The sequence below is a fragment of the Erythrolamprus reginae genome, chromosome 10 (assembly GCF_031021105.1).
Source record: "Erythrolamprus reginae isolate rEryReg1 chromosome 10, rEryReg1.hap1, whole genome shotgun sequence".
Classification (NCBI taxonomy): domain Eukaryota; kingdom Metazoa; phylum Chordata; class Lepidosauria; order Squamata; family Dipsadidae; genus Erythrolamprus; species Erythrolamprus reginae.
This window is the reverse complement of record NC_091959.1, coordinates 20688725-20714268: the sequence shown is the minus strand read 5'-3', so window position 1 is coordinate 20714268 and position 25544 is coordinate 20688725. Positions and strand designations below refer to the sequence as shown.

Here is a 25544-nt window from a genome sequence, read left to right as displayed (position 1 = left end):
TGTTTCCCAACCTTGGCAACTTGAAGATATTTGGACTTCAACTCCCAGAATTCCCCAGCCAGCGAACGCTGGCTGGGGAATTCTGGGAGTTGAAGTCCAAATATCTTCAAGTTGCCAAGGTTGGGAAACACTGACCTAGGGTGAGCAAAAATGACTTCCAGGTGACAAGGGAAATTTTTCTTTACAAAGATGACCTTCCCATTTTGTAGCATTTTAATCAGTCTATGGTCTTGGCACTGCGACCTATGTTAATTCCAAAAAGCCCAAAGCCTGCTCATTGTGGCAGGAGGCCTTTTCCTGCTCTGAAGAACTAACACCCATCTCCTTCGACTTGGTGATACAGAAGATTCTTAATTCTTAATCCGGGTCCTTGGAGAGAGGCGGCATACAAGTCTAATAAATTGAATTGAATTGAATTAATTTAAGTTGCAGCCAGGGACCTTATAAAGCTTAGTGTGACATTAAACAAGTCCCTGTTCTTCAGTTCATGTCATAAGGAAGGGCCAGGAGGTGGTGACCCCAAATACCAGGTAGCCAAATTCTGGAAACCATCAAGTTTAAAAGAAAAAGAAACTGAATAGAAACAGCACACACCCCAAGCCAACAAATACACCGTGGATGCAATAAGGCTACAGACATCGCAGAAAAAGCTGGCAATGACAAATACAGAAGCTCCCTTGGATGCTATCGCATACTCTACCTTCGACCATTAAAGTCAACATCCATGGCATTGCACTGGACACCTGAGGGACACCAGCTCAAACTGGGAATAACAAAGGTGAGAGACAGCAAGAGGCCTGCCATTACTTGGTTGTTCAGAGGGGCAGAGGTTAACCAGCTTGGCTACCCTTGAAAGAATTATATCTCTCCCCCCTCCCCCTCCGGTAACTTTGTGCACGTACATTACTACATACAGTGATACCTTGTCTTACAAACTTAATTGGTTCCAGGATGAGGTTCTTAAGGTGAAAAGTTTGTAAGACGAAACAATGATTCCCATAGGAATCAATGGAAAAGTGATTAATGCGTGCAAGCCAAAAATTCACCCCTTTTGCCAGCCGAAGCGCCCGTTTTTGCACTGCTGGGATTCCCATGAGGCTCCCCTCCATGGGAAACCCCACCTCCGGACTTCTGTGTTTTTGCAATGCTGCAGGGGAATCCGAGCATTGCAAAAACGAGCGCTTCGCTGGCAACGGAAGTCCGGAGGTGGGGTTTCCCAGTGAAGGGAGCATCAGTGAAATCGCAGCATCACAAAAACACCGAAGTCCTCGAAATCTCACCTCCGGACCTCTGTGTTTTCCATGGACAGGAGCCTCAGGAGAACCCCAGGAGCGCAAAAACGGGCGCTTCACTGGCAATGGAAGTCCGGAGATGGGGCATCCCATCAGCGGCAGTGGGTTTGTAAGGTGAAAATAGTTTGTAAGAAGAGGCAAAAAAATCTTAAACCCTGGGTTTGCATCTCGAAAAGTTTGTATGATGAGGCGTTTGTAAGACGAGGTATCACTGTAGTTCCTTTTTTTTAATTACCTGTGTTTCCCCCAAAATAAGACTGGGTATTATATTATTTTTTCTTCCAAAAGATGCACTAGGGCTTGTTTTCCACTTAGATCTTATTTTGGGGAAAATACGGTACTAAATGCATCCGTCTGGCTAACGATCTTAACTGGAGCTTATTTTGGGGGTAGGGCTTATATTACAGGCATCCTGAAAAATCACAATAGGGTTTATTTTCCAGCGGGGTCTTATTTTCAGGGAAACACAGTATTTCATTATTTAGAAACTGGTCTGTTAGGAAGCCCTAGCTAATAAGTGAACTGCTCGGTTACCCCAGAACGTGCATCAATATACAATCCCCCCCCCCCAGAAAAGATTCCACCCATAGAAATATTGATCATTAGTGGTAAAATTTGCAGGAACTGGCAGCTCATTTGGCAGAGACTAAAATCTCATATTCTACTGGATCAGAACATACATGATTGAAATGAAGGCAGGGAGACTGCTAAAAGTGCCAAGGGGCACCAATAGGGAAAACTGGGGAAGAATGAATGAGAAAGCGTCCATGAGTAGTGATGGGCGAACCCAACGGTGTTCGGGTTCGGCAAGTTAGGACGAACTTTACGCAAAATTCGGCCGAACCCGAACCGAACCTGAACCCAAACAGGGAATCCCACCAAGAAATTCCGGGGGCGGAGCTTTGACATCACGTATACCGGCAGGTTGCTAAGGACACCAAGGTGATCACTTCCTGGATTCCATGGAATCCAGGAAGTGATCACCTTGGCGTCCTTAGCAACCTGCCGGTGACATCAAAGCTCCAAACGCCGAACGCAACCCCGAACTTTGCCCGAACTTTCAAAAAAAATTGGGTGCGTGTTCGGCATACCGAACACCGCAAAATTCAGTACGGACCTGAATTGTGCGAGTTCGGTTCACCCATCACTATCCATGAGGAATGAGTAAAGTATTGAATTCATTAACAGAAAAATCAAGAAGAAAGAAAAAGGAAGAAGAACAGAGCAGAGCAAAGAGTGGAGTGGAGTGGAGTGGGAATGAGAATGGGAATGGGATGAAATGGAACGGAACGGAACAGAACAGAACAGAATAGGAATATAGAATAATTTTCAAATATGTAGATCTGTACGTGCAACCAGGAAATGTAGTAGTGACTAGACTACATGAAATTTTTTAAAAAGCCTCTAGGTGGCACTAGGCACAGAGTTGTGCCGAAATACCAAATTAATCTTTCAGCAGTGACTTTTAGTTACACATTAAATACAAGATCATCTTTTCTCAACTCGCTTGCCAATGGATGTGCTGGATTACAGCTCCCATCATCTCCAATTCACAAGACCTAGGCATGGTGTGTGCATGTTTGTGATTGTGTGTCACACATTTGGAAGGCACACAACACAGGCTGAGCTGCCCAGGGTGTACCAAACTGGTACTGTCCCACAGCATTTAAAAGCTCACCCACAGTTTAAATATGCAAAACATCAAGAATAAAAAGCATAATTAATAACCAAGTTCTATCATTAGCTCCAGAAATATGTGGCTTTTTTTGTTTTGTTTTGGTTTTTCTATTTTGTTTTGCAAAATCACCATTCAAGCATTGAATGTTCTATTAATTTTGGCAGGATTAGGCATGCTGAGGTTTTTGAAATATAAAAAGATTTGTCTAAAGCTTTTTGCTTAAACATAGACTGGAAGCTGGGGAGAGAGGAAAACAAAACAAAACTAGGAACTTTTTTTTTTACTTCCAGGGAGGCAATTTATTCCCCCCTCTCTTTTTGTTTGCTTATTATTTTCTTGATGTTTGTTTCCTCTTTAAGGAAAATTGTTTTGTTCTTTAAGAATTTTGTTTATCAATTTCATCTTTTTTCTGTCTGGGTATTATGAAGTTTTAATCTGAATTGGTTTGTTTTTATTAAACAAGACCATAGAGATTTCTCATAATTTCATTTGCAACACAGTGAACTTTCCTAACTATGAAGTGGTTTAAAAAGTGGGAAGAAACTTGGTACCTACGTGGTTCCGAGGTTTTCCTCATAGCTTAAGAGTTATTCCTGATAATAAATCACAGCTAATCTGGCCGACAAACAACTATACTATGGTTTATGCTAACTATTGAAACTAATCTAGCATTTATCTATAATCCTGGTCTGTAGCATAAATGTAAATTATCATTTGTGGATTGGATAGGATAGGATAGGATAGAATATGGTAGGGTAGGGTAGGGCAGGGTAGGGTAGGGTAGGGTAGGGTAGAGTAGGGTAGGGTAGAGTAGAGTAAGGTAGGGTAGGGTAGGGTAGAGTAGGGTAGGGTTGGGTAGGGTAGGGTAGAGTAGGGTAGGGTAGGACAGGGCAGGGCAGGGTACGGTAGGGCAGGGCAGGGCAGGGTAGGGTAGAGTAGGGTAGGGTAGAGTAGGGTAGGGTAGGGTAGGGTAGAGTAGGGTAGGGTAGAGTAAGGTAGGGTAGGGTAGAGTAGCGTAGAGTAGCATACATAGCATAGCATAGGATGATGGGATGGGAGGGGAGGGGAAAGGAAGGGAAGGGAAAGGAGGAAAGGAAAGGAATATTAAAGAAAATGAGAGGTCTAGCAGAAAAATATTTCACTGTCCCCCATCTCAGTGCATTCTGCAGAGGTATACTTTTCTTTCTACCTTTCTTTGCCCACTGAATATATGGGATCCAAAATAGTGAGATGGTACTGGGGCAGATGTATAATTTAATAAATCAATTGTACTACTTTGTATTAAAAGTACCGATCCATCCCTTTCAAACAGTAAAGTATATTTTGGACAAGCCTGCTCCTCTGTGGTTGAAATACTGCGCTAAACTAGCTTTTCCCAGGCTGGTTCCTTCTTAAATAGATTGCACAATTGTGCCCGGAGCCATCAGCAATCGTATCCCAATCTCTGCCAGTTGGGGACTATGGGAGCTGAAGTCCAACCCATCCAGAGGAACCAGACTGGAGAAGGCTAAGCTGAACGGTGATAAATACAAAAGCGGGAAGTTAGTCGCCATCGAAATGCAACATGGTTAGTCAGCCTCAGCGTAATCTGTGCTGTACCTTCTTCTATGGGAGGGAGTTTTCCTTACGACTTCCCCCAGCAGTCGCATAGAACTGAAAAATGAATCATGGACAATTATCAGCAACATCATCAACCACTCAGAAATCTCCAGGCAGAGGAGGTGGGGAGAATCCAAAAGCGAAGGACAGAAGGGGTCATAACAGGGAGTAGAGAACAATGACATGGTGGCAGAAGGGTGGTGAAAAAGTTTGGCGTGAAACAGTCTTAACTTGCAAGTTCACAGCGCCATCTACGGCCAGGAAGCATGAACTGAATGGTCCTTGACCCAACATAAACTTATCGGCCCCATTAGAGACTTACCATACTGCCAATTCAGGGTTATGCAAAATGAATAACTCATCCAGGTAGTCCCCGATTTACAACTGCAACTGAGCCCTAAATTTCTGTTGCTAAGCAAGGCCATTGTTAAATGAGTTTTGTCTCATTTTATGAACTTTCTGCACAACTTCCCTACTTTTTTCAGTGTCTTTGTAACTTTGAACAGTCACTAAACAGACTGTTGTAAGTCGAGGACTACCTCTGCCAGGGATCAGCAACCCATAGCTCTGGAGCCCCATGTGGCTCTTTCATCCCTCTCCTGTGGCTCCCTGTTGCTGGTCGGCACAACAATTTTGAGATAGCTTCCGGCTGGAAGGGGGGAAAGCAGGGAATGCCAAGAGGAGAGACTCTATGGCAGTGATGGTGAACCTATGGCATGGATGCCACAGGTGGCACGGGGAGCCATATCTGCTGGCACGCGAGCTGTTGCCCTAGCTCAGCTCCAACGTGCTTGTGTGTGCTGACCAGCTGATTTTTGGCTCACACAGAGGCTCTGGAAGGGCATTTTTAGCTTCCAGAGAGCCTCCGGGGGTGGGGGGCATTTTTTCCCTCCCCCAGCTCCAGAGAAGACTTTGCAGCCTGGGGAGGGTAAAACATGAGCCTACTGGGGCCATCAGAAGTTGGGAAACAGGCCATGGGAGAATCTGCTTTCGCCCTCCAGAGGCATTGAATTATGGGGATGGGCACTCGCGCATGCATGATAGCGCACACCCACACTCTTTTGGCACCGGAGGAAAAAAAGGTTCACCATCACTGCTCTATGGCAAGGGACAGATTTTCCAGGTCAGCTCCACAATTGATAGGGCTTTCGGCTAGGACTGATAGAAGAAAAAGGACACCGTGCTAGGAGGAGACTCTATGGTGGGGGGAACCGGACTTCCGGTTGGCTCCAGAATTGAACGGGGGGCTTCCGGTGAGGACCTTTGTAGCTCTTTGGGAGGGTTTAATGCTGCCGACCCCTGACCTATGCCAATAGAAATGGAAACTGCAAATGCTGTTGTGCCAAAATCATTAAAATGTTGCTGGGCAAGAGATGCTCCTTTTCCTTCGTCTCCAGTCATCGAGATGAGAATTTGGCTCAACTTTCTTGAAAGCCACATCAAAGTATGGTGGTTTTTTTCACCTCTACCCTGTCAGTCTTCCTCACTGCCCCACACCTACTACAGGTGAGGTGAGTCACTGTGTACAATAACCTGAGTCATGATAATTACTCTGGTCACAGAGTATGCAACACCTAGGAAAATCCAAAACCTCCTTCTAGGTCATAGTGATACTGTTTTTTTCCATAAAGTAAGGGAAAATAATACATCCAGTTTTAGAAACATAGAAACATAGAAGACTGACGGCAGAAAAAGACCTCATGGTCCATCTAGTCTGCCCTTATACTATTTCCTGTGTTTTATCTTACAATGGATATATGTTTATCCCAGGCATGTTTACATTCAGTTCCTGTGGATTTACCAACCACGTCTGCTGGAAGTTTGTTCCAAGGATCTACTACTCTTTCAGTGAAATAGTATTTCCTCACATTGCTTTTGATCTTTCCCCCAACTAACTTCAGATTGTGTCCCCTTGTTCTTGTGTTCACTTTCCTATTAAAAACACTTCCCTCCTGGACCTTATTTAACCCTTTAACATATTTAAATGTTTCGATCATGTCCCCCCTTTCCCTTCTGTCCTCCAGACTATACAGATTGAGTTCATGAAGTCTTTCCTGATACCTTTTATGCTTAAGACCTTCCACCATTCTTGTAGACCGTCTTTGGACCCGTTCAATTTTGTCAATATCTTTTTGTAGGTGAGGTCTCCAGAACTGAACACAGTATTCCAAATGTGGTCTCACCAGCGCTCTATATAAGGGGATCACAATCTCCCTCTTCCTGCTTGTTATACCTCTAGCTATGCAGCCAAGCATCCTACTTGCTTTTCCTACTGCCCGACCACACTGCTCACCCATTTTTTTTAAAGCTACCAGGATAAAAACCTGGCGTGTGTAAGTTCTAGTTCCATTTTAGGCATGAAAGCCAACTGGGAGACTTTGGGCCAATCAATTGAGGCTTCAATCCAACTTTCCTCATAGGGTTGTTGTGGTGATGGTGGGAAGGAAGGAGTATTAGGGATATTCACCATCTTGAGCTATTTGAGCTTCTTTGGAAAGTGAGTTGGGTGGCATGTACATTTAATAAACGAACAGACAAATAAACACATGCATTCGTGCATGTATATATGCATACATACATGTATAAAGATTCCTTGCTATCATAGGAAATAGTGTAAGGGCAGACTAGATGGACCATGAGATTAGATTAGATTTATTGGATTTATATGCCGCCCCTCTCCGAAAACTCGGGGCGGCTCACAGCAAGACAAAAAACAATATATAATGACAATCCAATACCCACCAATCCAATTTCAGTTTTAAGCTAAAAATTCACAAAAACAACCCCAAGTATTAAAACAAATAAACAAAACACACATACAATCAATCTAATACCAAAACAACATGGGCAAGGGGGAGATGTTTCAGTTCCCCCATGCCTGACGGCAGAGGTGGGTTTTAAGAAGTTTGCGAAAGGCAAGGAGGGTGGGGGCAATCCTAATCTCAGGGGGGAGTTGGTTCCAGAGGGTTGGAGCCGCCACAGAGAAGGCTCTTCCCCTGGGTCCCGCCAGACGACATTGTTTAGTCGACGGGACCCGGAGAAGGCCAACTCTGTGGGACCGAACCGGTCGCTGGGATTCGTGCGGCAGAAGGCGGTCCCGAAGGTATTCTGGTCCAGTGCCATGAAGGGCTTTATAGGTCATAACCAACACTTTGAATTGTGACCGGAAACTGATCGGCAACCAATGCAGGCTGCGGAGTGTTGGAGTGATATGGGCATACTTAGAGAAGCCCATAATTGCTCTCGCAGCTGCATTCTGCACGATCTGAAGTTTCCGAACACTTTTCAAAGGTAGCCCCATGTAGAGAGCGTTACAGTAGTCGAACCTCGAGGTGATTAGGGCATGAGTGACTGTGAGCAATGACTCCCGGTCCAAGTAGGGCCGCAACTGGCGCACCAGGCGAACCTGGGCAAACGCCCCCCTCGCCACAGCTGAAAGATGTTTCTCTAGTGTGAGCTGTGGATCGAGGAGGACGCCCAAGTTGCGGACCCTCTCTGAAGGGGTCAATAATTCCCCCCCCAGGGTAATGGATGGACAGATCGAGTTGTCCTTGAGGTCTTTTTCTGCCGTCAATCTTCTATGTTTCTATGTTTCTATCATTTATTTGCCTCTTTTGGGTGGCTCCTAGACTTTTAGAAGAAAATGCTTTTGCTCCTTATTGTGAGGCTGAATGGTAAAGTAGGAACAAAAAGGCTCCCAGATTGCTTTTGAAGTGTAGAAAAAAAGCACACACCATTCTTTTTTAACAGCAAAGAAGAAAATAACAATAATACTTATTTGAAGCAGACTTATTCTGCTGTTTGGCTCAAACAGTGGTTCCCAACCCCCCCCCCCTTTTTTTTTGTCCATGCCCCACCTAAGCATCTCTAAAATCCTGATCCCCTCCCCTGTGACATATAATTCTTATTATTCAAAATGAGAACTCCTACTCACACGGAGGAAGCCTAACTTGGTTTAAACAAGCTTCCAATTGCTCCTATTAAAAATCAAATCCCCCCCACTCCGATGGGCAGGTGTGGGCTCCTCTGGGCTATAGGAAGGTCTCTGCTTTTGGAATGCCTTAACTTCTAACTTCTTTAAAAATTACAAAAGGGCAACCAGACTAAACTTGCTGCAAAACAAAAGACGGAACTTAAATCCTTCCAGTTTCTCTAAGATCCTGACTTCCCAATATACAGAGCAGCCCAAAGAAGATCTCAATCAGGGGGATCGAACTCATGGCCTGGAGGCGTCAGGCACTGACCATGCCCACCCCGAGGAGAAAAAAGTTGTGATATATCACGTGACGACAATGTGCTATCACGAGTTTGACACCCCTGATCTAGATGATTAGATGGTCATGCTTTGCTTCTTGCCCTTTGCTTTTTATCTTAAAACAATGGTTCTCAACCAGGGGGTCGGGAGCCCTTTGGGGGTCAAAGGACCATTTCACCAGGGTCACCTAAGACCATGGGAAAAGACAAATTTCCCATGGTGTTGAAACTATAGCTTCTATTCTGGCGCCTTGGAACGTATTTTTACAATCTGACCAATCAAGCGTTTACAGTGGGGGTGTCATTCTGACCTTTCTGCCAATCAGCTTAAAGTTCTGTTGGGAGAATTGGTGCTAGACTTATGGTTGGGGGTCACCACAACATGAGGTACTGTATGAAGGGGTCGCAGCATTAGAAAGGTTGAGAACGACTGCCTTAAAACAATGGGAGCTTTCCAGTTTAGGTGGGAAACCAACAGCTTAGGCCACATTTACTCAAAACTCCCACTCCCCATAGCTCTTGGATAAGGCAAATGGGAGTGGGAGTTCAGGTTATGAAGTTGAGAGCCAAACAACCAGAACACGCCTGATTGGCTGTGTTCAACCTCCAATGTTTCCCACTTGGATCTCATGTTTCGATCTTAGGACTGAACTTGACTTCTCCTTCCTATATCTTTCCTTCTGGAATCTTGGAAGCAGTAGCAGGTTCTAAAAACCTTTATTACCGGTTCGTACACATGCACAAAAGCATCCCGGGCAGGTGGGCGGGGCATCCCAGGTGGGTGGGTGGGGCATCCCAGGCGGGTAGACGGAGCATCCCACTGCCATTGCTACCAGTTCTAAGAAATGGTCCGAACCGGGAGCAACCCACCGCTGCTTGGAAGCCCTACATTTCTTCTAGGCGTGGATGATCATCCCCTTCCAAAATACCACTTGGCTTACCTCCTCTGGTTGACCTCAGCTTCACCGTTGTTACTATTCTTCCCTGGGCCCCAGCTATGCCGACGGAATGGAGACAACGGCCTCAAATTCTGCAGGCCAGAAGAAGGTGGGGACACCTCCATGACACTATCCAGCAATTCGTCCAGTTCTCCAGAGATCCCTGCCATGCCATCTTGGCCTTCTCCGTTCATGCCCATGTTGAAGCAGCCGCCATCTGGGCTGTGCCTCTCCTTGGATCCAAGGAGGCCAGGAGTCCGAGGAACAGAAGCATTACTACCAAGGGAAGAGTTCCTTTCCAGCAATATGGTATCGTCCGCCGAGGAGGTTGAGCTTCTACCGGCCGATTGCTCTTCTTCAGGCTGGTTTGGGATTGCAATAATACATGAGTAATGGCAATGATAGCAGTAGTAGTAATAGTAGTAGTAGCAGCAGCAGCACTAATAATAATAATAATAATAATAATAATAATAATAATAATAATAATAATAATAATCTCCTCTCCCACGAGACAGCAAAATTGAGGAGAAGCTGCCCAAAATTGCCCAGAAAACAACCCAGAAAATGGCTTGGGAAACAGCCAGAAAAATTATCTATTTTTGGATCAGTTTTCAGGCTGTTTTCAGGTTGTTTTCTGGCACTCCGTATCTGCAAACTCCAGCACACTGGAAATCTGAATAGTAGCTGGCGATGGTGTGCGTGCCCACAGAGAGGGCTCTGAGTACCACCTCTGGCACTCGTGCCATAGGTTCACAATCACGGTGCTAGTCTAACATAGAAGCTACCAAAAAAGGTACCTTTTTTCACATGTGGTGGTCCTGTCCTAAAATTAAAAAAATATGGAAAACAACCCACAGATAGCTCACGGAAATTACAAAAGAGGAGATAGAATATACACCAGAGGGTATGCTCTTAGGAATTTGGAAAAGACAATACTCTAAGCAAACGCTCTTCCTCATAACACACATAATCACCGCAGTTAGAATTTCACTGGCACAAAGGTGGAAAAACGAACAAACCCCATCGGACAGCTTAATTATTGATAAAATATACAGATGTTTAGAGATGGACGAAATGACAAATTCAATCAAGGGAACAAAATACAAAAAAATCAAAAGAATTATGGCACAAATGGATTCAAAACCAAAACTGAAAATATAACAATACAAAGTATCAGTATACCTAGAAAGAATATTGGAAATGAAGTAAAAACATGAGATGAATGATTTATCTCTTTTCTTTTTCTTTATCTTAATACCATGCATTATTTATGATGCCTATATTCGAATGTACATAATTTAAGAAAACATATAGAGAAATGTATGATATATTCAAAAGACAATAGAAATGGACTAAGATCTGTAAAAACAAAACAAAACATGTAAGAAATACTTTCTTTTTTATTTTGAAAACAATAAAGAAACTTTTAAAAAAAGAAGAAGCCCAAGCTAAGCCCACCATTCCAGAAAAGATGTGACAATTCCCCCAAGGCAATAGCAGACTCAGCAGCCAACCTTCCCCAGTGACCTTATTTCTCATACAAAGAGCTGGTGGGTGTTTTGCTTCTGGTTTTGCCCACTGCTGTCTTGGATTCTACAAGCTTGAGGTTGGGATACCCGTTCCTTGTCCGAGCTACTCTGTGCTTCATTCAAGCTTACACTAAACTGAACTCACATCAATAAGGGAAGATGGATGATCTCATCAGAGAAGGTTATTAAAAGGGGATTTACAGGTTTCTTGCCAATGACTTGAACATTTAAGCAAATAAGTTATCTCTGCACATCCTTCTTCCAAATCTTTAACTCTGCACAGAAATCCCCTACATTATATTTGAATCCAAAAGTGATAAGACCTTTTTTTTTCTGGCTGGGAGGGGGACAGGAAGGCGCAGCACGAGACTGTTATCTCATCACATCACAAGATGATCGATGGATCACAAGCCCAACATTAACACTGTGCTATGTTTTTCAACTTTGGCGCTTTCCATTATATCGCAATGAAGAAACTTTCTCTCTTACATGGGACACACTGAAGTGTGTGTTGGGTGGTGGGATTCAATTGTGTGGGTGCTGAATTATACGAGGGTCGCCCAGAAAGTAATGCACCACTTTTTTTTTCTCCGCCTACAGTAATGGTACGAATGCGAAACTTTAGATGTACATTATTTGAATTGTCAGGAGTGTGTGTGTAAATTGTGCATTTCTTCAGACAGATAGCGTAGCTGCAACAGTGTTTCAAAATGGCATCTGTAAATGATGTACATTACAAACAGTGTGTTGTCATTGGATTTCTCACTGCGCAGAAAGAAACTGTTGGGAACATTCACAAACGTTTGTGCACAGTTCATGGAGAATCTGCAGTCGACAGAAGTACGGTTAGTCGCTGGGCACAGAAGGTGAGGCCATTAGAGGTGATTCGTACAGTGCAGAAATGGCTTCGTGACCAGAACAAGGAGTGGTACCGACAGGGCGTACACACCCTTGTGTCTCGCTCCAGCAAGGCCATAAAACGGGATGGAGATTACATGGAAAAATAGGGAGTGTAGAAGAAACATCATTCTTTTTTGTGTGTAAGTTTCACTATGTTCAAGAAATAATTGTTGAAGAAAAAAAATGTGGTGCATTACTTTCTGGGCAACCCTTATAGTTCCCAGGAGACTGAGTCTGTAAACCCAATGGGGATGCTGGGAATCCAAAGTGGGGTATTGTGTAGACCAGAGGTGTGGAAGGACGGCCCTTTTATGGCTTGTAACTTCAACTCCCAGAATTCCTGGCTGGCTCAGGAACAATGGGAGTCAAAGTCCACAAGACACAAAGAGGCCATTGTTACCCAATTCTGGTGTAGGGGATGAGTTTTCTCTTCCAGTTCAAGAGAGGACCTTGAGTTACATGGGTTGAGCTGCTTAGGTTTTCCATGGTCAAGGCCAACGGTGGTCCAAGCAAAAATATACCAAAGATGCGGCTACCTGAGATCTACATGCAAAGTTCCTTCTTTCTTGATATACAGTACTACAAAAACTCAGAGAAATTAAAGAAGCAGCTATAGAAAGTGCCCAAGGGGTAATTAGTTTTAAGTTGGAAGGATGCAACAAAATGGACGATACAAAATTGGTACCGGTACCTGGTAGAACACATTCGGTTTGAAATTATGGATATAAAGATGAAACAATGTCGTTTGGCAGGCCCCAGGGGAAGAACCTTCTCTGTGGTGGCCCCGGCCCTCTCGAATCAACTCCCCCCCGGAGATTAGAACTGTCCCCACCCTCCTTGTCTTTCGTAAGCTACTCAAGACCCACCTATATCGCCAGGCAGGGGGAACTGAGACACCTTCCCCAGGCTTTTATACTTTATGTTTGGTATGTATGTGTTGTTTGGTTTTAAATGATAGGGTTTTATATGTCTTTTTCTCTTTTTAATATTAGATTTGTTCCACTGTAACATTGTTTTTATTATTGTTGTGAGCTGCCCCGAGTCTTCGGAGAGGGGCGGAATACAAATCTAATAAATTATTATTATTATTATTATTATTGAAAATAAAATGCAGGAACTGATGGGACAAGGTTAGAGGTTATATGGCTAGTAGAATTCGAGACCAAGGTATAAAGAATAAATTGGAATCACTCTACAATTTGGTTTAAAATGCTATAAATAAGGAACACCCTCATTTTGGTGGAGAGGTTTGAATGTTGTTGGGTGGCAGGACTGTGCACTGTGTTTTATGTAGTCTGGATGTGTTATTATTATTAAAAAATAATTAAAAAATATTATTAAAAAATGATATACTAGAAAAACTGAGTTTGCCTTCTAGATGGTAACAGCTGATCAACTGACTGGGAAGAGGGGGGGTGAGATTTGTCTTCTCTGTTCTACTGGAATCAGTTTATTTAAATCTAGATTCAAGCAGGAATCCCAAGCAAAACAATGACACTTAAACACCAGAACAAATGGAGAAGTAAACACGAGCCACACAATTTAGTATCTTCCAAACGTCGTGGCCCAAAGTTTGACATTTTTGTTTTTCTTTGCAAACAATTAAACAGATGCTCGCTTCAAATGCCTCCCAGACTCTTCTCGACGTTCCAATAGCCTCTCGTTCGAAGCAGCTCCTGCCATTCCCCTCTTTGCACCCACAATGAGAATTTGAGGACAAGCAGAGGACTTGCTTTTTGTGCAATGGCGAAAATATTGAAATTCCCATGTGCCCACCAGCTGCACCCCAAGCCGTGTTGCCTTCTGGCTTCCTACTTTGGGGATGAGGTCACTTGCAAAAGGAGGAAGTTCTCATGGGAACAGACAATCGATGCATCTGGCATGGGGGGGGGGGAGCTGTCTTGGTCAGCCAACCTTTAGCCAACCACCGTAGCAGAACATCTCTGCAAGCCAGCATGTTAATCAAGGAGACAATGCAGGGAAGATTGTGTTGCAAATGTCCTTCCATCTGGCTCAAAATAATCACCACCTTCTCAAGAACTTCCTTTTCTTTTGTCAACGTTAAGTTACCCAGATGTTACATAAAAGTGTTTCTCGGAACACGAGATCATGCCTGCATCAAAGCTTACTAGCAGAACTTCTTCTTTTATTGGGGACGGGGTTCCAAATTGCATAAGTACAACATTAAAGAACAAACCAACCAAAGACAGAAGTTTATAGGCAAGAATTCTTGTTCCTCTGGGCGCCTCACCCTTTCCTTAGGCACTCCCTAGATTTGTACACAAGGCTAAAGGAATTGGAAAACAGCTTCTCCCTCCAGACTTGCCCCCAGAATAGTTTTTCTTCTTGGCGAGAACTTCAGCAGCTCAGCTGTGATCAGAAAAGCAAGGGTGGCCCTTAGCTTGCCAGGATTGCCTTGACTTTTAAAGGCTGCTGCTGCTGCCTTGGGATGAATATGAACAGCATCGTCAAGACATCCAGAGAGGTACTGATACAATCAGTACCTCATAATGCAGTGATGGCAAACCTTTTTGCCCCCCAGGGGCTGAAAGAGCGTGTGCACAGGCTATCGTGCATGCATGAGTGCCCACACCCATAATTCAATGTCTGGGGAGGGCAAAAACAGCTTCCCCTACCCTAAGGTGACTTCCGGGTTGATGCTCGATCGCACCGGGTGGGCGAAGACATTGCTCCGTTTTTGCTTCTCCTTTTCCTTGCTACAGGCGTGTTTTGCGCTTTGTTCGAGCCCAGAAGGCTCGACACAGAACAGGGGGTCTCCTGGGTCCCTAGGGGCAGATCGCCACTGACCCGAAGGCTAGGGAAAGCCCTGCAGCTGTAGTATGGAGAACCGCGCCCCAGCAGCTGCAGGGGGGCGGCCATAGCGATCGGTCTACGGAGGAAGACAAGAAAATACAACAGAAGTCTGTTTCCCAACTTCTGGTGGGCCCAGTAGGCTCGTGTTTCGCTCTCCCCAGGCTCCAAATGCTTCCCTGGAGCTAGGGGTAAAAACGCCTTGCCCCATCCCCCAACAGGTTCTCTGGAAGCCAAAAACGCCCTCCCAGAGCCTCTGTGTGAGCCAAAAATCAGCTGGCCGGCACACACATGCACATTGGAGCTGAGCTAGGGCAACGTCTCACGTGGCAGAAGATATGGCTCTGGATGCCACCTGTGGCACCCTTGCCATAGGTTCGCCACCACTGTCATAATACATATACTGACAGCGGCCCGAATTTCTTACGCACAATTATGGAAGAAAGATAAGGCTCCTACCAACCTAACGGTTAAAAATAAAATAATGGAAGTGGCGGAATGAATAGGTTAACTCTGTGACTAAGAGAAAAGGATGAAACAGACTTTTACATAATTTAGGACAAATGGCATGCATGGTTGAATAAAAAAAATAAAACAAACTGAGATTAATATTATAGAGGTGACATAAATGTGAATTCTTAGAACTGTACAATAGAGTAGAGATAAAACCCACCTCTGTCGTCAGGCATGGGGGAATTGAGATATTCCCTTCCCCCCAGGCTTCCAAAATTTATGCATGGTATGTTTGTATGTATGATTGGTTTCTTAAATTGGGGTTTTGAAACTACTTTTAATATTAGATTTGTTTATATTGTTTTTTACTGTTGTTAGCCACCCCGAGTCTGCATACAAATCTAATAAATGAATGAATAAATGAATGAATGAATAAGTGCAAATTAAATATCAATGTGATTAACAATATATTAACATGCTAAATTAGTTTTTTAATTTTTTTCAATATTACATTTGTACTGTATTGTATTGTCGTTATGTCATGAGCCACCCTGAGTCTTTGGAGAGAGGCGCCATACAAATCTAATAAATTATTGTTATTATTAATAATAATAATAATAATAATAATAATAATAATAATAAATTAATTAAATCTGACCGACGACGTTAGGGTAGATAAAGCAATAAGACATAGTACAAGGATAGACTAACAATACGTAAAACTACATAAGATTATCAAGAATTTATGTTAAAGATTTGGAAGTTTGGAGAGAAACGGATTGTTTATCTCGTTTTTAACAAAACCTTTTTTTCTTTTTTCTTATGATTTTTTCTTTTTCTTTTTCATTTCTTTTTCTGTTTTCGGGTGGGGGGGTTGTTTTTTCCCCCTTCTGTTTTTGTTTTTGACTTTCCTTCTATTATTTTTACATTATGGTTATGTATATGTGAACTTTGTGTATGTGTGTTAAATATTTCAATAAAATCTTATATATATAGATATATGATATGTTTTTTTGTTTAAGGCTGGTTTCCAAATCTCTGGTAGGTGGGACGTGTCATCTCGTTTGTTCATGCTGAGGGGGTGTTTTTCTATCTCTATGGCTTCCATAATAATTCAAACATATCATAATCATCACCATGTCAATCCTTCAACTAAATGTGATTCCACCAACCAATCAAATCATTAAAACATAGTCACCCAATCTATTTGCTACATTCAAACCAAATCTCCACCCCAACACTATATATAAGGAACAAATGGCAGTTGCAAACATTCTATATTTACAGCAGCACGAAGCTTATAACTTCAGCCTGATGATGGTGAATGTGATTTCACTGAAACGTCGCATAGACACTCAAAATATTACACGGGGCAAAACTCGAACTCAGAACAATCTACATACATATACCCGTGAAAATCTACGAAAACAAATATGTATTTTTATATATATATAAAAAGACATCCAGAGAGTTCTGAGTTGAGCAAAAAGACTCAACGGTTGAAATATGCAGATCCTTAGAAGATCCAGCAAGGAAAGTGGCAGACTTATCAGAAGAAAACAGTCTGAAAACAGACTTCAGGAAATGACTTCAGACTGCATGATTCATTGAGAGGGGCCGTGTCACAACGCAGGCCTGTCACTGTGAATGTTCAGTGTGAGAAAAGAGAAAATTCAGAAGGACCTTGCAATGGAATCGTGCATGAAGAGCCAAGGCGGCGCAGTGGTTAGAGTGCAGTACTGCAGGCTACTTCTACTGACTGCAATTTGGCAGTTTGAATCTCACCAGGTTCAAGGTTGACTCAGCCTTCCATCCTACCGAGGTGGGTCAAATGAGGACCCAGATTGTTGGGGGGCAAGAGGCTGACTCTATAAACCGCTTAGAGAGGGCTGTAAAAGCACTGTGAAGCGGTATATAAGTCTTAAGTGCTATTGCTATTGCTGCTCTGAAGACTTTGTCTTAAGGTGGACAACCTGAGACTCGAAGCCAGAAGCAATCACGTAAACCTTGCTTTTTTTGCTCCCTGGAACCATCTTATTTATTTTATTTTTTATTAATTTGTTTTGTCAAGTACGTATTGGTGGTATACAAAGATATCCCAGCGACCGATTAGGTCCCACAGAGTTGGCCTTCTCCGGGTCCCGTCGACTAAACAATGTCGTTTGGCGGGTCCCAGGGGAAGAGCCTTCTCTGTGGCGGCCCCGACTCTCTGGAACCAGCTCTCCCCGGAGATCAGAACTTGCCTCCTTGCCTTTCGTAAACTCCTTAAAACCCACCTTTGCCGCCAGGCATGGTGGAATTGAGATATCTCCCCCGGGCCTATACAATTTATGTATGGTATGTTTGTATGTATGTCTGATTAATAATGGGGTTTTTAAAATGTTTTTAAATTATTAGATTTGTTATGAATTGTTCTATTGCTGTTGTGAGCCGCCCTGAGTCTACGGAGATGGGTGGTATACAAATCAAATCAAATCAAATCAATAAACAAACAAACAAACAAACAAATATGACAATATTTATATACATGATACAGTACTAGTAAAAGAGAAACATTAGGACCGGGGACAGAAGGCATTCTGATACACTTATGCATGGCCCTTACTGGCCTCTTAGGAATTGCTACAGATTTCTGCCATTTTGAACAAGAACATGAACTTCATCAATCCATCATCACAAGCCACTTTCTTTCTAGCTGGGCAGTAAAATAAAATAAAAAAATACTACCTACTGGAAATGCAAAAAACTACAAGGAACCTACTATCATTTATGGTGAACCTGTATATATGCTAAAAAATTCTGGTCAGAAGTTCCGGCCCTCTGGAATCAGCTCCCCCCAGAGATTTGCACTGTCCCCACCCTCCACACCTTCTGCAAGAGTCTGGAGGCTCACTTATGTCGCCAGGCTTGGGGCTAATTCGACTCCAGACCCCTGGCCAACAAATGCTATGTATGTTTGTTGTTTGAATGGGAATGCCTGACTTTTAATGTAACTGGGGGTTTTAGATTAGATTAGTTAATTGAAATTAGTTGGATTTAGGACACTTATATTGTATTGTTTTTTCTTTTATATGCTGTAAGTCCTCGGAGAGGAGCAGCATAAAAAATCCAATCAATAAATAAATATGGCTTAGCAGCCAAAGAAAGAAAAACCAATAGAAGAGATTCAGTAGATCTAATGGGCCCATTTTCATCTTACCTTTCTGAGGTCCACTTCGTCCAAACCATCGCTGGAGAGAGGAAAAAGTTCAGAGTCACTCCCGGATCCTCTCTTGAGGATGCTTTGTGAGGAAGAGCCGTCGCCGCCTAATCGGTCCTGTAGAAAAGTGTCGCTTTCTGGAAGAAGACAAAATGGAAACGCCAACATGGGTATCATACAATCAGAGAGTGCAAATTGACTCAGTTGCTATGGTGATATGAACTGCAATGTGGTTTACCATGAACTTCAGGGCATCTCAAGATGTTGGAGAATCCCAGGGAAATGACCCTGTCAACCCACTGCTGAAGGTGGTGATAAATTAATGGCTTGGGTGTTTGTGGGAACTTGGGAGGGGTGGATGCAAGGAGAGAACAGATACAGCTACCAAGCCTACTTTCAAGTGGTTCATGGACATGTCCACCCACTGGGGCAGAAGTGAAGAAAGGGACGGCCATGCTGGCACAATCTGAATAGGCAATGTGACAAGTTTGTCGGTGAGGGACAAGAGATGTGAACTTTCAACTGAGTGAAATACTCAGATCCAGGTTTCCCTGTGTAGGTTTCCTTGACACAATGACCCCAGTGTTGGGCGAACCGAATCCGCAAAATTTGGGTCCGTACCAAATTTTGTGGTGTTCGGCATGCTGTACCTGAACCCAATTTTGTTTTTAAATTCATGCTTTAGTTTGATGTTCTTCTGCTGAGAAGAGGAGGAGGAGCCAGGTGCCAGTGGCGGCGGAGGAAGGTGAACACCGGGGAGCTGTCAGCTGGGAGGGAGGCACAAAAGGAGCTGGGGAATCCTACAAAGAGATTCCGGGGGCGGAGCTTTGATGTCACGTACACCGGCAGATTGCTAAGGACGCCAAAGTGATCACTTCCTGGATTCCATGGAATCCAGGAAGTGATCACTTTGGCATCCTTAGCAACTTGCCAGTATACGTGATGTCAAAAATCAGCCCCTGGAATCTCTTCGTGGGAGGGATTCCCCAGTTCCTTCAAAGGGAGGTCTTTTCATGTAAATTTTATATTTATTTTTATGGAAAAGGACGCCGCAGTGGGAGATATTTTCATGTAAAAATAAAAGTTTTTATTTTCACGTGAAAGGACCTCCCTTTGCTTGCGCCGCCGCTGCGGCGTCCTTTTTCATAAAAAGAAAAATAAATCAAAATAAAAAATCCGTAAAAATAAAAAATGATGGGATTCCAGGGGCGGAGCTTTGGCGCCACGGACCGTTCGAGTTCGGGTTTGGCCAAATTTTGCACGAAGTTCGTCCAAACTTGCCAAACCCAAACACCGTTCGCCCATCACTACTAGTAACTGGACTCCAAAACAGCATCTTTAATGTCCTCACTTGAACACAGAAGTCCAATTTAGAGGATAAGCACAAGAGGTGAATTGGTTCAGTCTACCGACAGAGAGGAAAACCTGGTTGGGGGTCATCAGAAGTGGAAACCAGGCAACTATCAATCCTGATGAGTAATAGGACTGGATACCCAAGACCCAAAAGAGCCCTTGCCAGAGACATTTTACATTCTTACGACTCCCTTAATGTTTCCATAGTATTTTCTAGCTTTCGCAGCAATTCTCCTATAATATATCCAGTCAGTAATTTTTCCATCAATCCTGCAGCATATGTCAAATAATTTGCCAAAAAGTGCAATGAAAATACAGCATAAATGTCTACATCCAGGACATTTAAACCCCGAAAGGGGAGAGAAAGATTAATTCTTTGGGTGACCCGGATAAAGTGCGCAAAACTTTCCATAATCTTCTTTCTTATTCTGCAGCTGTCTCTCTCTCTCTCTTTCTCTCTTTTTAATTATTATTCTACTTTAAAGCATTTTAAGGCAGTAGGAAAAAAATGAAAACATGCCAGATATTATTAAGGAACTGCATTTTATCTTATGTATTCAGTTTCTGTAGCTGCCCATCCCAGGCAAGTGACCCTGGGCAGCTGCAGTCTTTCCATTTTCAGCCAACAAGATCGGTCTCTTCTCTTAGCCATGTTTATTCCATAAGATAAAATAAAGGTTTCCCTACACCTGCGTGTTAGTCGTGCCTGACTCTAGGGGGCGGTGCTCATCTCCATTTCAAAGCCGAGGAGCCAGCACTGTCTCGGCTTTGAAATGGAGATGAGCACAGCCCCCTAGAGGGACCATCTTGGGTAAGAAGGTAACAGTGGTCACGTGGCCGGCATGACTCAATGGCGAAGGCGCACACAACACTGTTACCTTCTTACCCAAGATGGTCCCTATTTTTCTACTTGCATTCTACTTTGCTTTTGAACTGCTAGGTTGGCAGAAGCTGGGACAAGTAATGGGAAGCTCACTCCGTTACAGGGCGCTAGGGATTCGCTGTCGACCTTACTGATTGACAAGCTTAGCCACTGAGCCACAGCGTCCCATTCCATTAGATAATGTTTCTATGAAGGTATGCAAATAAGAACTCTGGTTCCAGTTTTGACCTGTGAATATCAATCTTCCAATGAAGACTGAGCTGAAAGATGGAGATTGAACCACCAGTAAATTTTCCCCAGTATTCGCCAGAATTTGCCGGAAATGGGCTGTTAAGGTGGAATGGTGACGTGTGCTCGCCCCAGTGGCTCTGAGCGCTACTGGAGTCCAGCACAATTCCGCTACTGCACCTGGGCAGGTAGTGAAATCATGCGTGGACATGCAGGTGTGCCACAAGCACACCTGTGTGTCCATGCACAATTGCATTACCTGCCCAGGTGCAGTAGCGGAATTGCACTGGACTCTGCCAGCACTCAGAGCCACGGGGGGAAGGACACGTCACCATTCCACCTTAGCACCCCACCTCTGGTATTCCCCAAACCTTCTCCATCCTCATTGGCCCCTATTTCTTTTCCAGAAGTTGAAGAAAGTGAGAGAATTAGAAAAGGGAGGGAGAGAGGGAAAGAGGGGAGGAAGCCAGAAAAGCCAGAAATTGCACCGATCCAGCTGGCCACTTAACAGAGCATATCCCACTGCATTCCAGTCTGAAGGGCCAGCCAGCTCTGTACCGAAAGGTGGGGGGGGGGAAGAGAGCTGACAAAACACTGCAATGGAAAAATCGCAAAGGAAGTTCTAGATTGGCTACTGGGCAGCACTAATTCCAGAATCAATTGGTAGGTTGCAAATGCACAGGAAATTTGGCAAAACATCTTCCATGTTTTCTCTCTCCCCTAATTACCTTGAAATCGCCTGACCTAAAAGCAGGAGGATGCGGGATTATGACTCGCAAAACAGCCCCCTCTGCACACAACCACACACACACAATTAGCTGCATCTGATCTTGGCCAGGTTGAGCCATAACGAGTTTTGTGGGTGTGTTTTGCTAACAGAACATGGAACAGCAAATTGCTATCTTTCCTTTCCTTTCCTTTCCTTTCCTTCCCTTCCCTTCCCTTCCTTTCCTTTCCCTTCCCTTCCTTCTTTCCTTCTCTTCCTTTCCTTTCCCTTCTCTTCCTTTCCTTTCCCTTCTCTTCTTTCCTTTCCCTTCTCTTCCTTTCCTTTCCCTTCTCTTCCTTTCCTTTCCCTTCTCTTCCTTTCCTTTCCCTTCCCTTCCTTTCCTTCCCTTCTCTTCCTTTCCTTTCCTTTCCCTTCTCTCTTTCCTTTCCTTCCCTTCCTTCCTTTCCCTTCTCTTCCTTTCCTTTCCCTTCCCTCCTTTCCTTTCCTTCTCTTCCTTTCCTTTCCTTCTTCTTCCTTTCCTTCCCTTCCTTTCCTTTCCCTTCTCTTCCTTCCTTTCCCTTCTCTTCCTTTCCTTTCCCTTCTCTTCCTTTCCTTTCCTTCCCTTCCTTTCCTTTCCTTCTCTTCCTTTCCTTTCCCTTCTCTTCTTTCCTTCCTTCTCTTCCTTTCCTTTCCTCTCCTTCCTTCCTTTCCCTTCTCTTCCTTTCCTTTCCCTTCTCTTCCTTTCCTTTCCCTTCTCTTCCTTTCCTTTCCCTTCTCTTCCTTTCCTTTCCCTTCTCTTCCTTTCCTTTCCTTCCCTTCCTTTCCTTTCCCTTCCCTTCCTTTCCTTTCCCTTCTCTTCCTTCCTTTCCCTTCTCTTCCTTTCCTTTCCTTCCCTTCCTTTCCTTTCCCTTCTCTTCCTTTCCTTTCCCTTCTCTTCCTTTCCTTTCCTTCTCTTCCTTTCCTTTCCCTTCCCTTCCTTCCTTTCCTTCTCTTCCTTTCCTTTCCCTTCTCTTCCTTTCCTTCCTCTCTTCTTTCCTTTCCTTCTCTCTTCCTTCTTTCCTTTCCTTCCTTCTCCCTTCTCTTCCTTTCCTTTCCTTCTCTTCCTTTCCTTTCCCTCTCTTCCTTTCCTTCCCTTCCCTTCCTTTCCTTTCCTTCTCTTCCTTTCCTTTCCCTTCTCTTCCTTTCCTTTCCCTTCTCTTCCTTTCCTTTCCTCTTCCCTTCCTTTCCTTTCCTTCTTCCTTTCCTTTCCTTCTCTTCCTTTCCTTTCCTTCCTTCTTCCTTTCCCTTCCCTTCCTTTCCTTTCCCTTCTCTTCCTTTCCTTTCCCTTCCTTCCTTTCCTTTCCTTCTCTTCCTTTCCTTTCCCTTCTCTTCCTTTCCTTTCCCTTCCTTCCTTTCCTTTCCCTTCTCTTCCTTTCCTTTCCCTTCTCTTCCTTTCCTTTCCTTCTCTTCCTTCCTTTCCCTTCTCTTCCTTTCCTTTCCTTCTCTTCCTTTCCTTTCCCTTCTCTTCCTTTCCTTTCCTTCTTCCTTTCCTTTCCTTCTCTTCCTTTCCTTTCCTTCTCTTCCTTTCCTTTCCCTTCTCTTCCTTTCCTTTCCTTCCTTCCTTTCCTTTCCCTTCTCTTCCTTTCCTTTCCCTTCTCTTCCTTTCCTTTCCCTTCTCTTCCTTTCCTTTCCTTCCTTCCTTTCCTTCCCTTCTCTTCCTTTCCTTTCCCTTCTCTTCCTTTCCTTTCCCTTCTCTTCCTTTCCTTTCCCTTCTCTTCCTTTCCTTTCCTTTCCTTCTCTTTCCTTCCCTTCCTTCCTTTCCTTCCCTTCTCTTCCTTTCCTTTCCCTTCTTTCCTTTCTTTCCCTTCTCTTCCTTTCCTTTCCTTCTCTTCCTTTCCTTTCCCTTCCTTCCTTTCCTTTCCCTTCTCTTCCTTTCCTTCCTTCCTTCCTTTCCTTTCCCTTCTTCCTTTCCTTTCCTTCTTCTTTCCTTTCCTTCTCCTTCTCTTCCTTTCCTTTCCCTTCTCTTCTTCCTTTCCTTCCTTCCTCTTCCTTCCTTCCTTTCCTTCCTTCCTTTCCTTTCCCTTCTCTTCCTTTCCTTCCCTTCCCTTCCTTTCTTTCCTTCTCTTCCTTTCCTTTCCCTTCTCTTCCTTTCCTTTCCCTTCTCTTCCTTTCCTTCCCTTCTCTTCCTTTCCTTCCCTTCTCTTCCTTTCCTTTCCCTTCTCTTCTTCTTTCCCTTCCTTCCTTTCCTTTCCCTTTCCCTTCTTTCCTTTCCCTTCTCTTTCCTTTCCTTTCCTTCTCTTCCTTTCCTTTCCTTCTCTTCCTTTCCTTTCCCTTCTCTTCCTTTCCTTTCCCTTCTCTTCCTTTCCTTTCCCTTCTCTTCCTTTCCTTTCCCTTCTCTTCCTTTCCTTTCCCTTCTCTTCCTTTCCTTTCCCTTCTCTTCCTTTCCTTTCCTTCTCTTCTTTTCCTTTCCTTCTCTTCCTTTCTTTCCTTTCCCTTCTCCTTCCTTTCCTTTCCCTTCTCTTCCTTTCCTTTCCCTTCTCTTCCTTTCCTTTCCCTTCCTTCCTTTCCTTTCCTTCTCTTCCTTTCCTTTCCCTTCTCTTCTTTCCTTTCCTTCTCTTCCTTTCCTTTCCTTCTCTTCCTTTCTTTCCCTTCTCTTCTTTCCTTTCCCTTCTCTTCCTTTCCTTTCCCTTCTCTTCTTCCTTTCCTTTCCCTTCTCTCTTCCTTTCCTTTCCTTCTCTTCCTTTCCTTCCCTTCCTTCCTTTCCTTTCCCTTCTCTTCCTTTCCTTTCCCTTCTCTTCCTTTCCTTTCCCTTCTCTTCCTTTCCTTTCCCTTCCTTCTTCCTTTCCCTTCTCTTCTTCCTTTCCTTCCTTCTCTTTCCTTTCTTCCTTCCTTCCTTCCTTTCTTTCCCTTCTCTTCCTTTCCTTCCCTTCTCTTCCTTTCCTTTCCCTTCCTTCCTTTCCTTTCCCTTCTCTTCCTTTCCTTTCCCTTCTCTTCCTTCCTTTCCTTCCCTTCCTTTCCTTTCCCTTCTCTTCCTTCCTTTCCCTTCTCTCCTTTCCTTTCCTTCTCTTCCTTTCCTTCCTTCCTTCCTTCCTTTCCTTCTTCTCTTCCTTTCCTTCCCTTCCCTTCTTCCTTTCCTTCCCTTCCTCTTCCTTTCCTTCTCTTCTTTCCTTTCCCTTCTCTTCCTTTCCTTTCCTTCCTTCCTTTCCTTTCCTCTCTTCCTTTTCCTTTCCTTCTCTTCCTTTCCTTTCCCTTCTCTTCCTTTCCTTTCCTTCTCTTCCTTTCCTTTCCCTTCCTTCCTTTCCTTTCCTTTCCTCTTCTCTTCCTTTCCTTTCCCTTCTCTTCCTTTCCTTTCCCTTCTCTTCCTTCCTTTCCTTCTTCCTTTCCTTTCCCTCTCCTTTCCTTTCTCCTTCTCTTCCTTTCCTTTCCCTTCTCTTCCTTTCCTTTCCTTTCCCTTTCCTTCCTTCCTTTCTTCCCTTCTCTTCCTTTCCTTTCCCTTCTCTTCCTTTCTTTCCCTTCTCTTCTTTCCTTTCTCTTCTCTTCCTTCCTTTCCTTCTCCTTCTCTTTCCTTTCCTTTCCTCTCTTCCTTTCCTTTCCCTTCTCTTCCTTTCCTTTCCCTTCTTCTTCCTTTCCTTTCCCTTCCCTTCCTTTCCTTTCCCTTCTCTTCCTTTCCTTTCCTTCCCTTCTCCTTTCCTTTCCCTTCTCTTCCTTCCTTTCCTTCTCTTCCTTTCCTTTCCCTTCTCTT

At 43.8% G+C, this 25544-nt stretch overlaps 1 protein-coding gene across 6 annotated transcripts in view; it reads right to left on the bottom strand.

The window, feature by feature from the left end:
* The window catches only part of AKAP13 (A-kinase anchoring protein 13), a 371269-nt gene that overhangs the window by 84701 nt on the left and 261024 nt on the right, over positions 1-25544 (bottom strand). For 3 of the 6 annotated variants that reach the window (XM_070763468.1, XM_070763473.1, XM_070763472.1), the window contains 4 exons: positions 18654-18790; positions 9765-10123; positions 4570-4623; positions 701-763 (listed from right to left, as the gene is read on the bottom strand). In XM_070763468.1, coding sequence (XP_070619569.1) covers positions 701-763; positions 4570-4623; positions 9765-10123; positions 18654-18790 — 613 coding nt within the window. The remainder of the gene's footprint in view (positions 1-700; positions 764-4569; positions 4624-9764; positions 10124-18653; positions 18791-25544) is intronic. The other 3 variants (XM_070763470.1, XM_070763469.1, XM_070763471.1) reach the window with 3 other exon arrangements.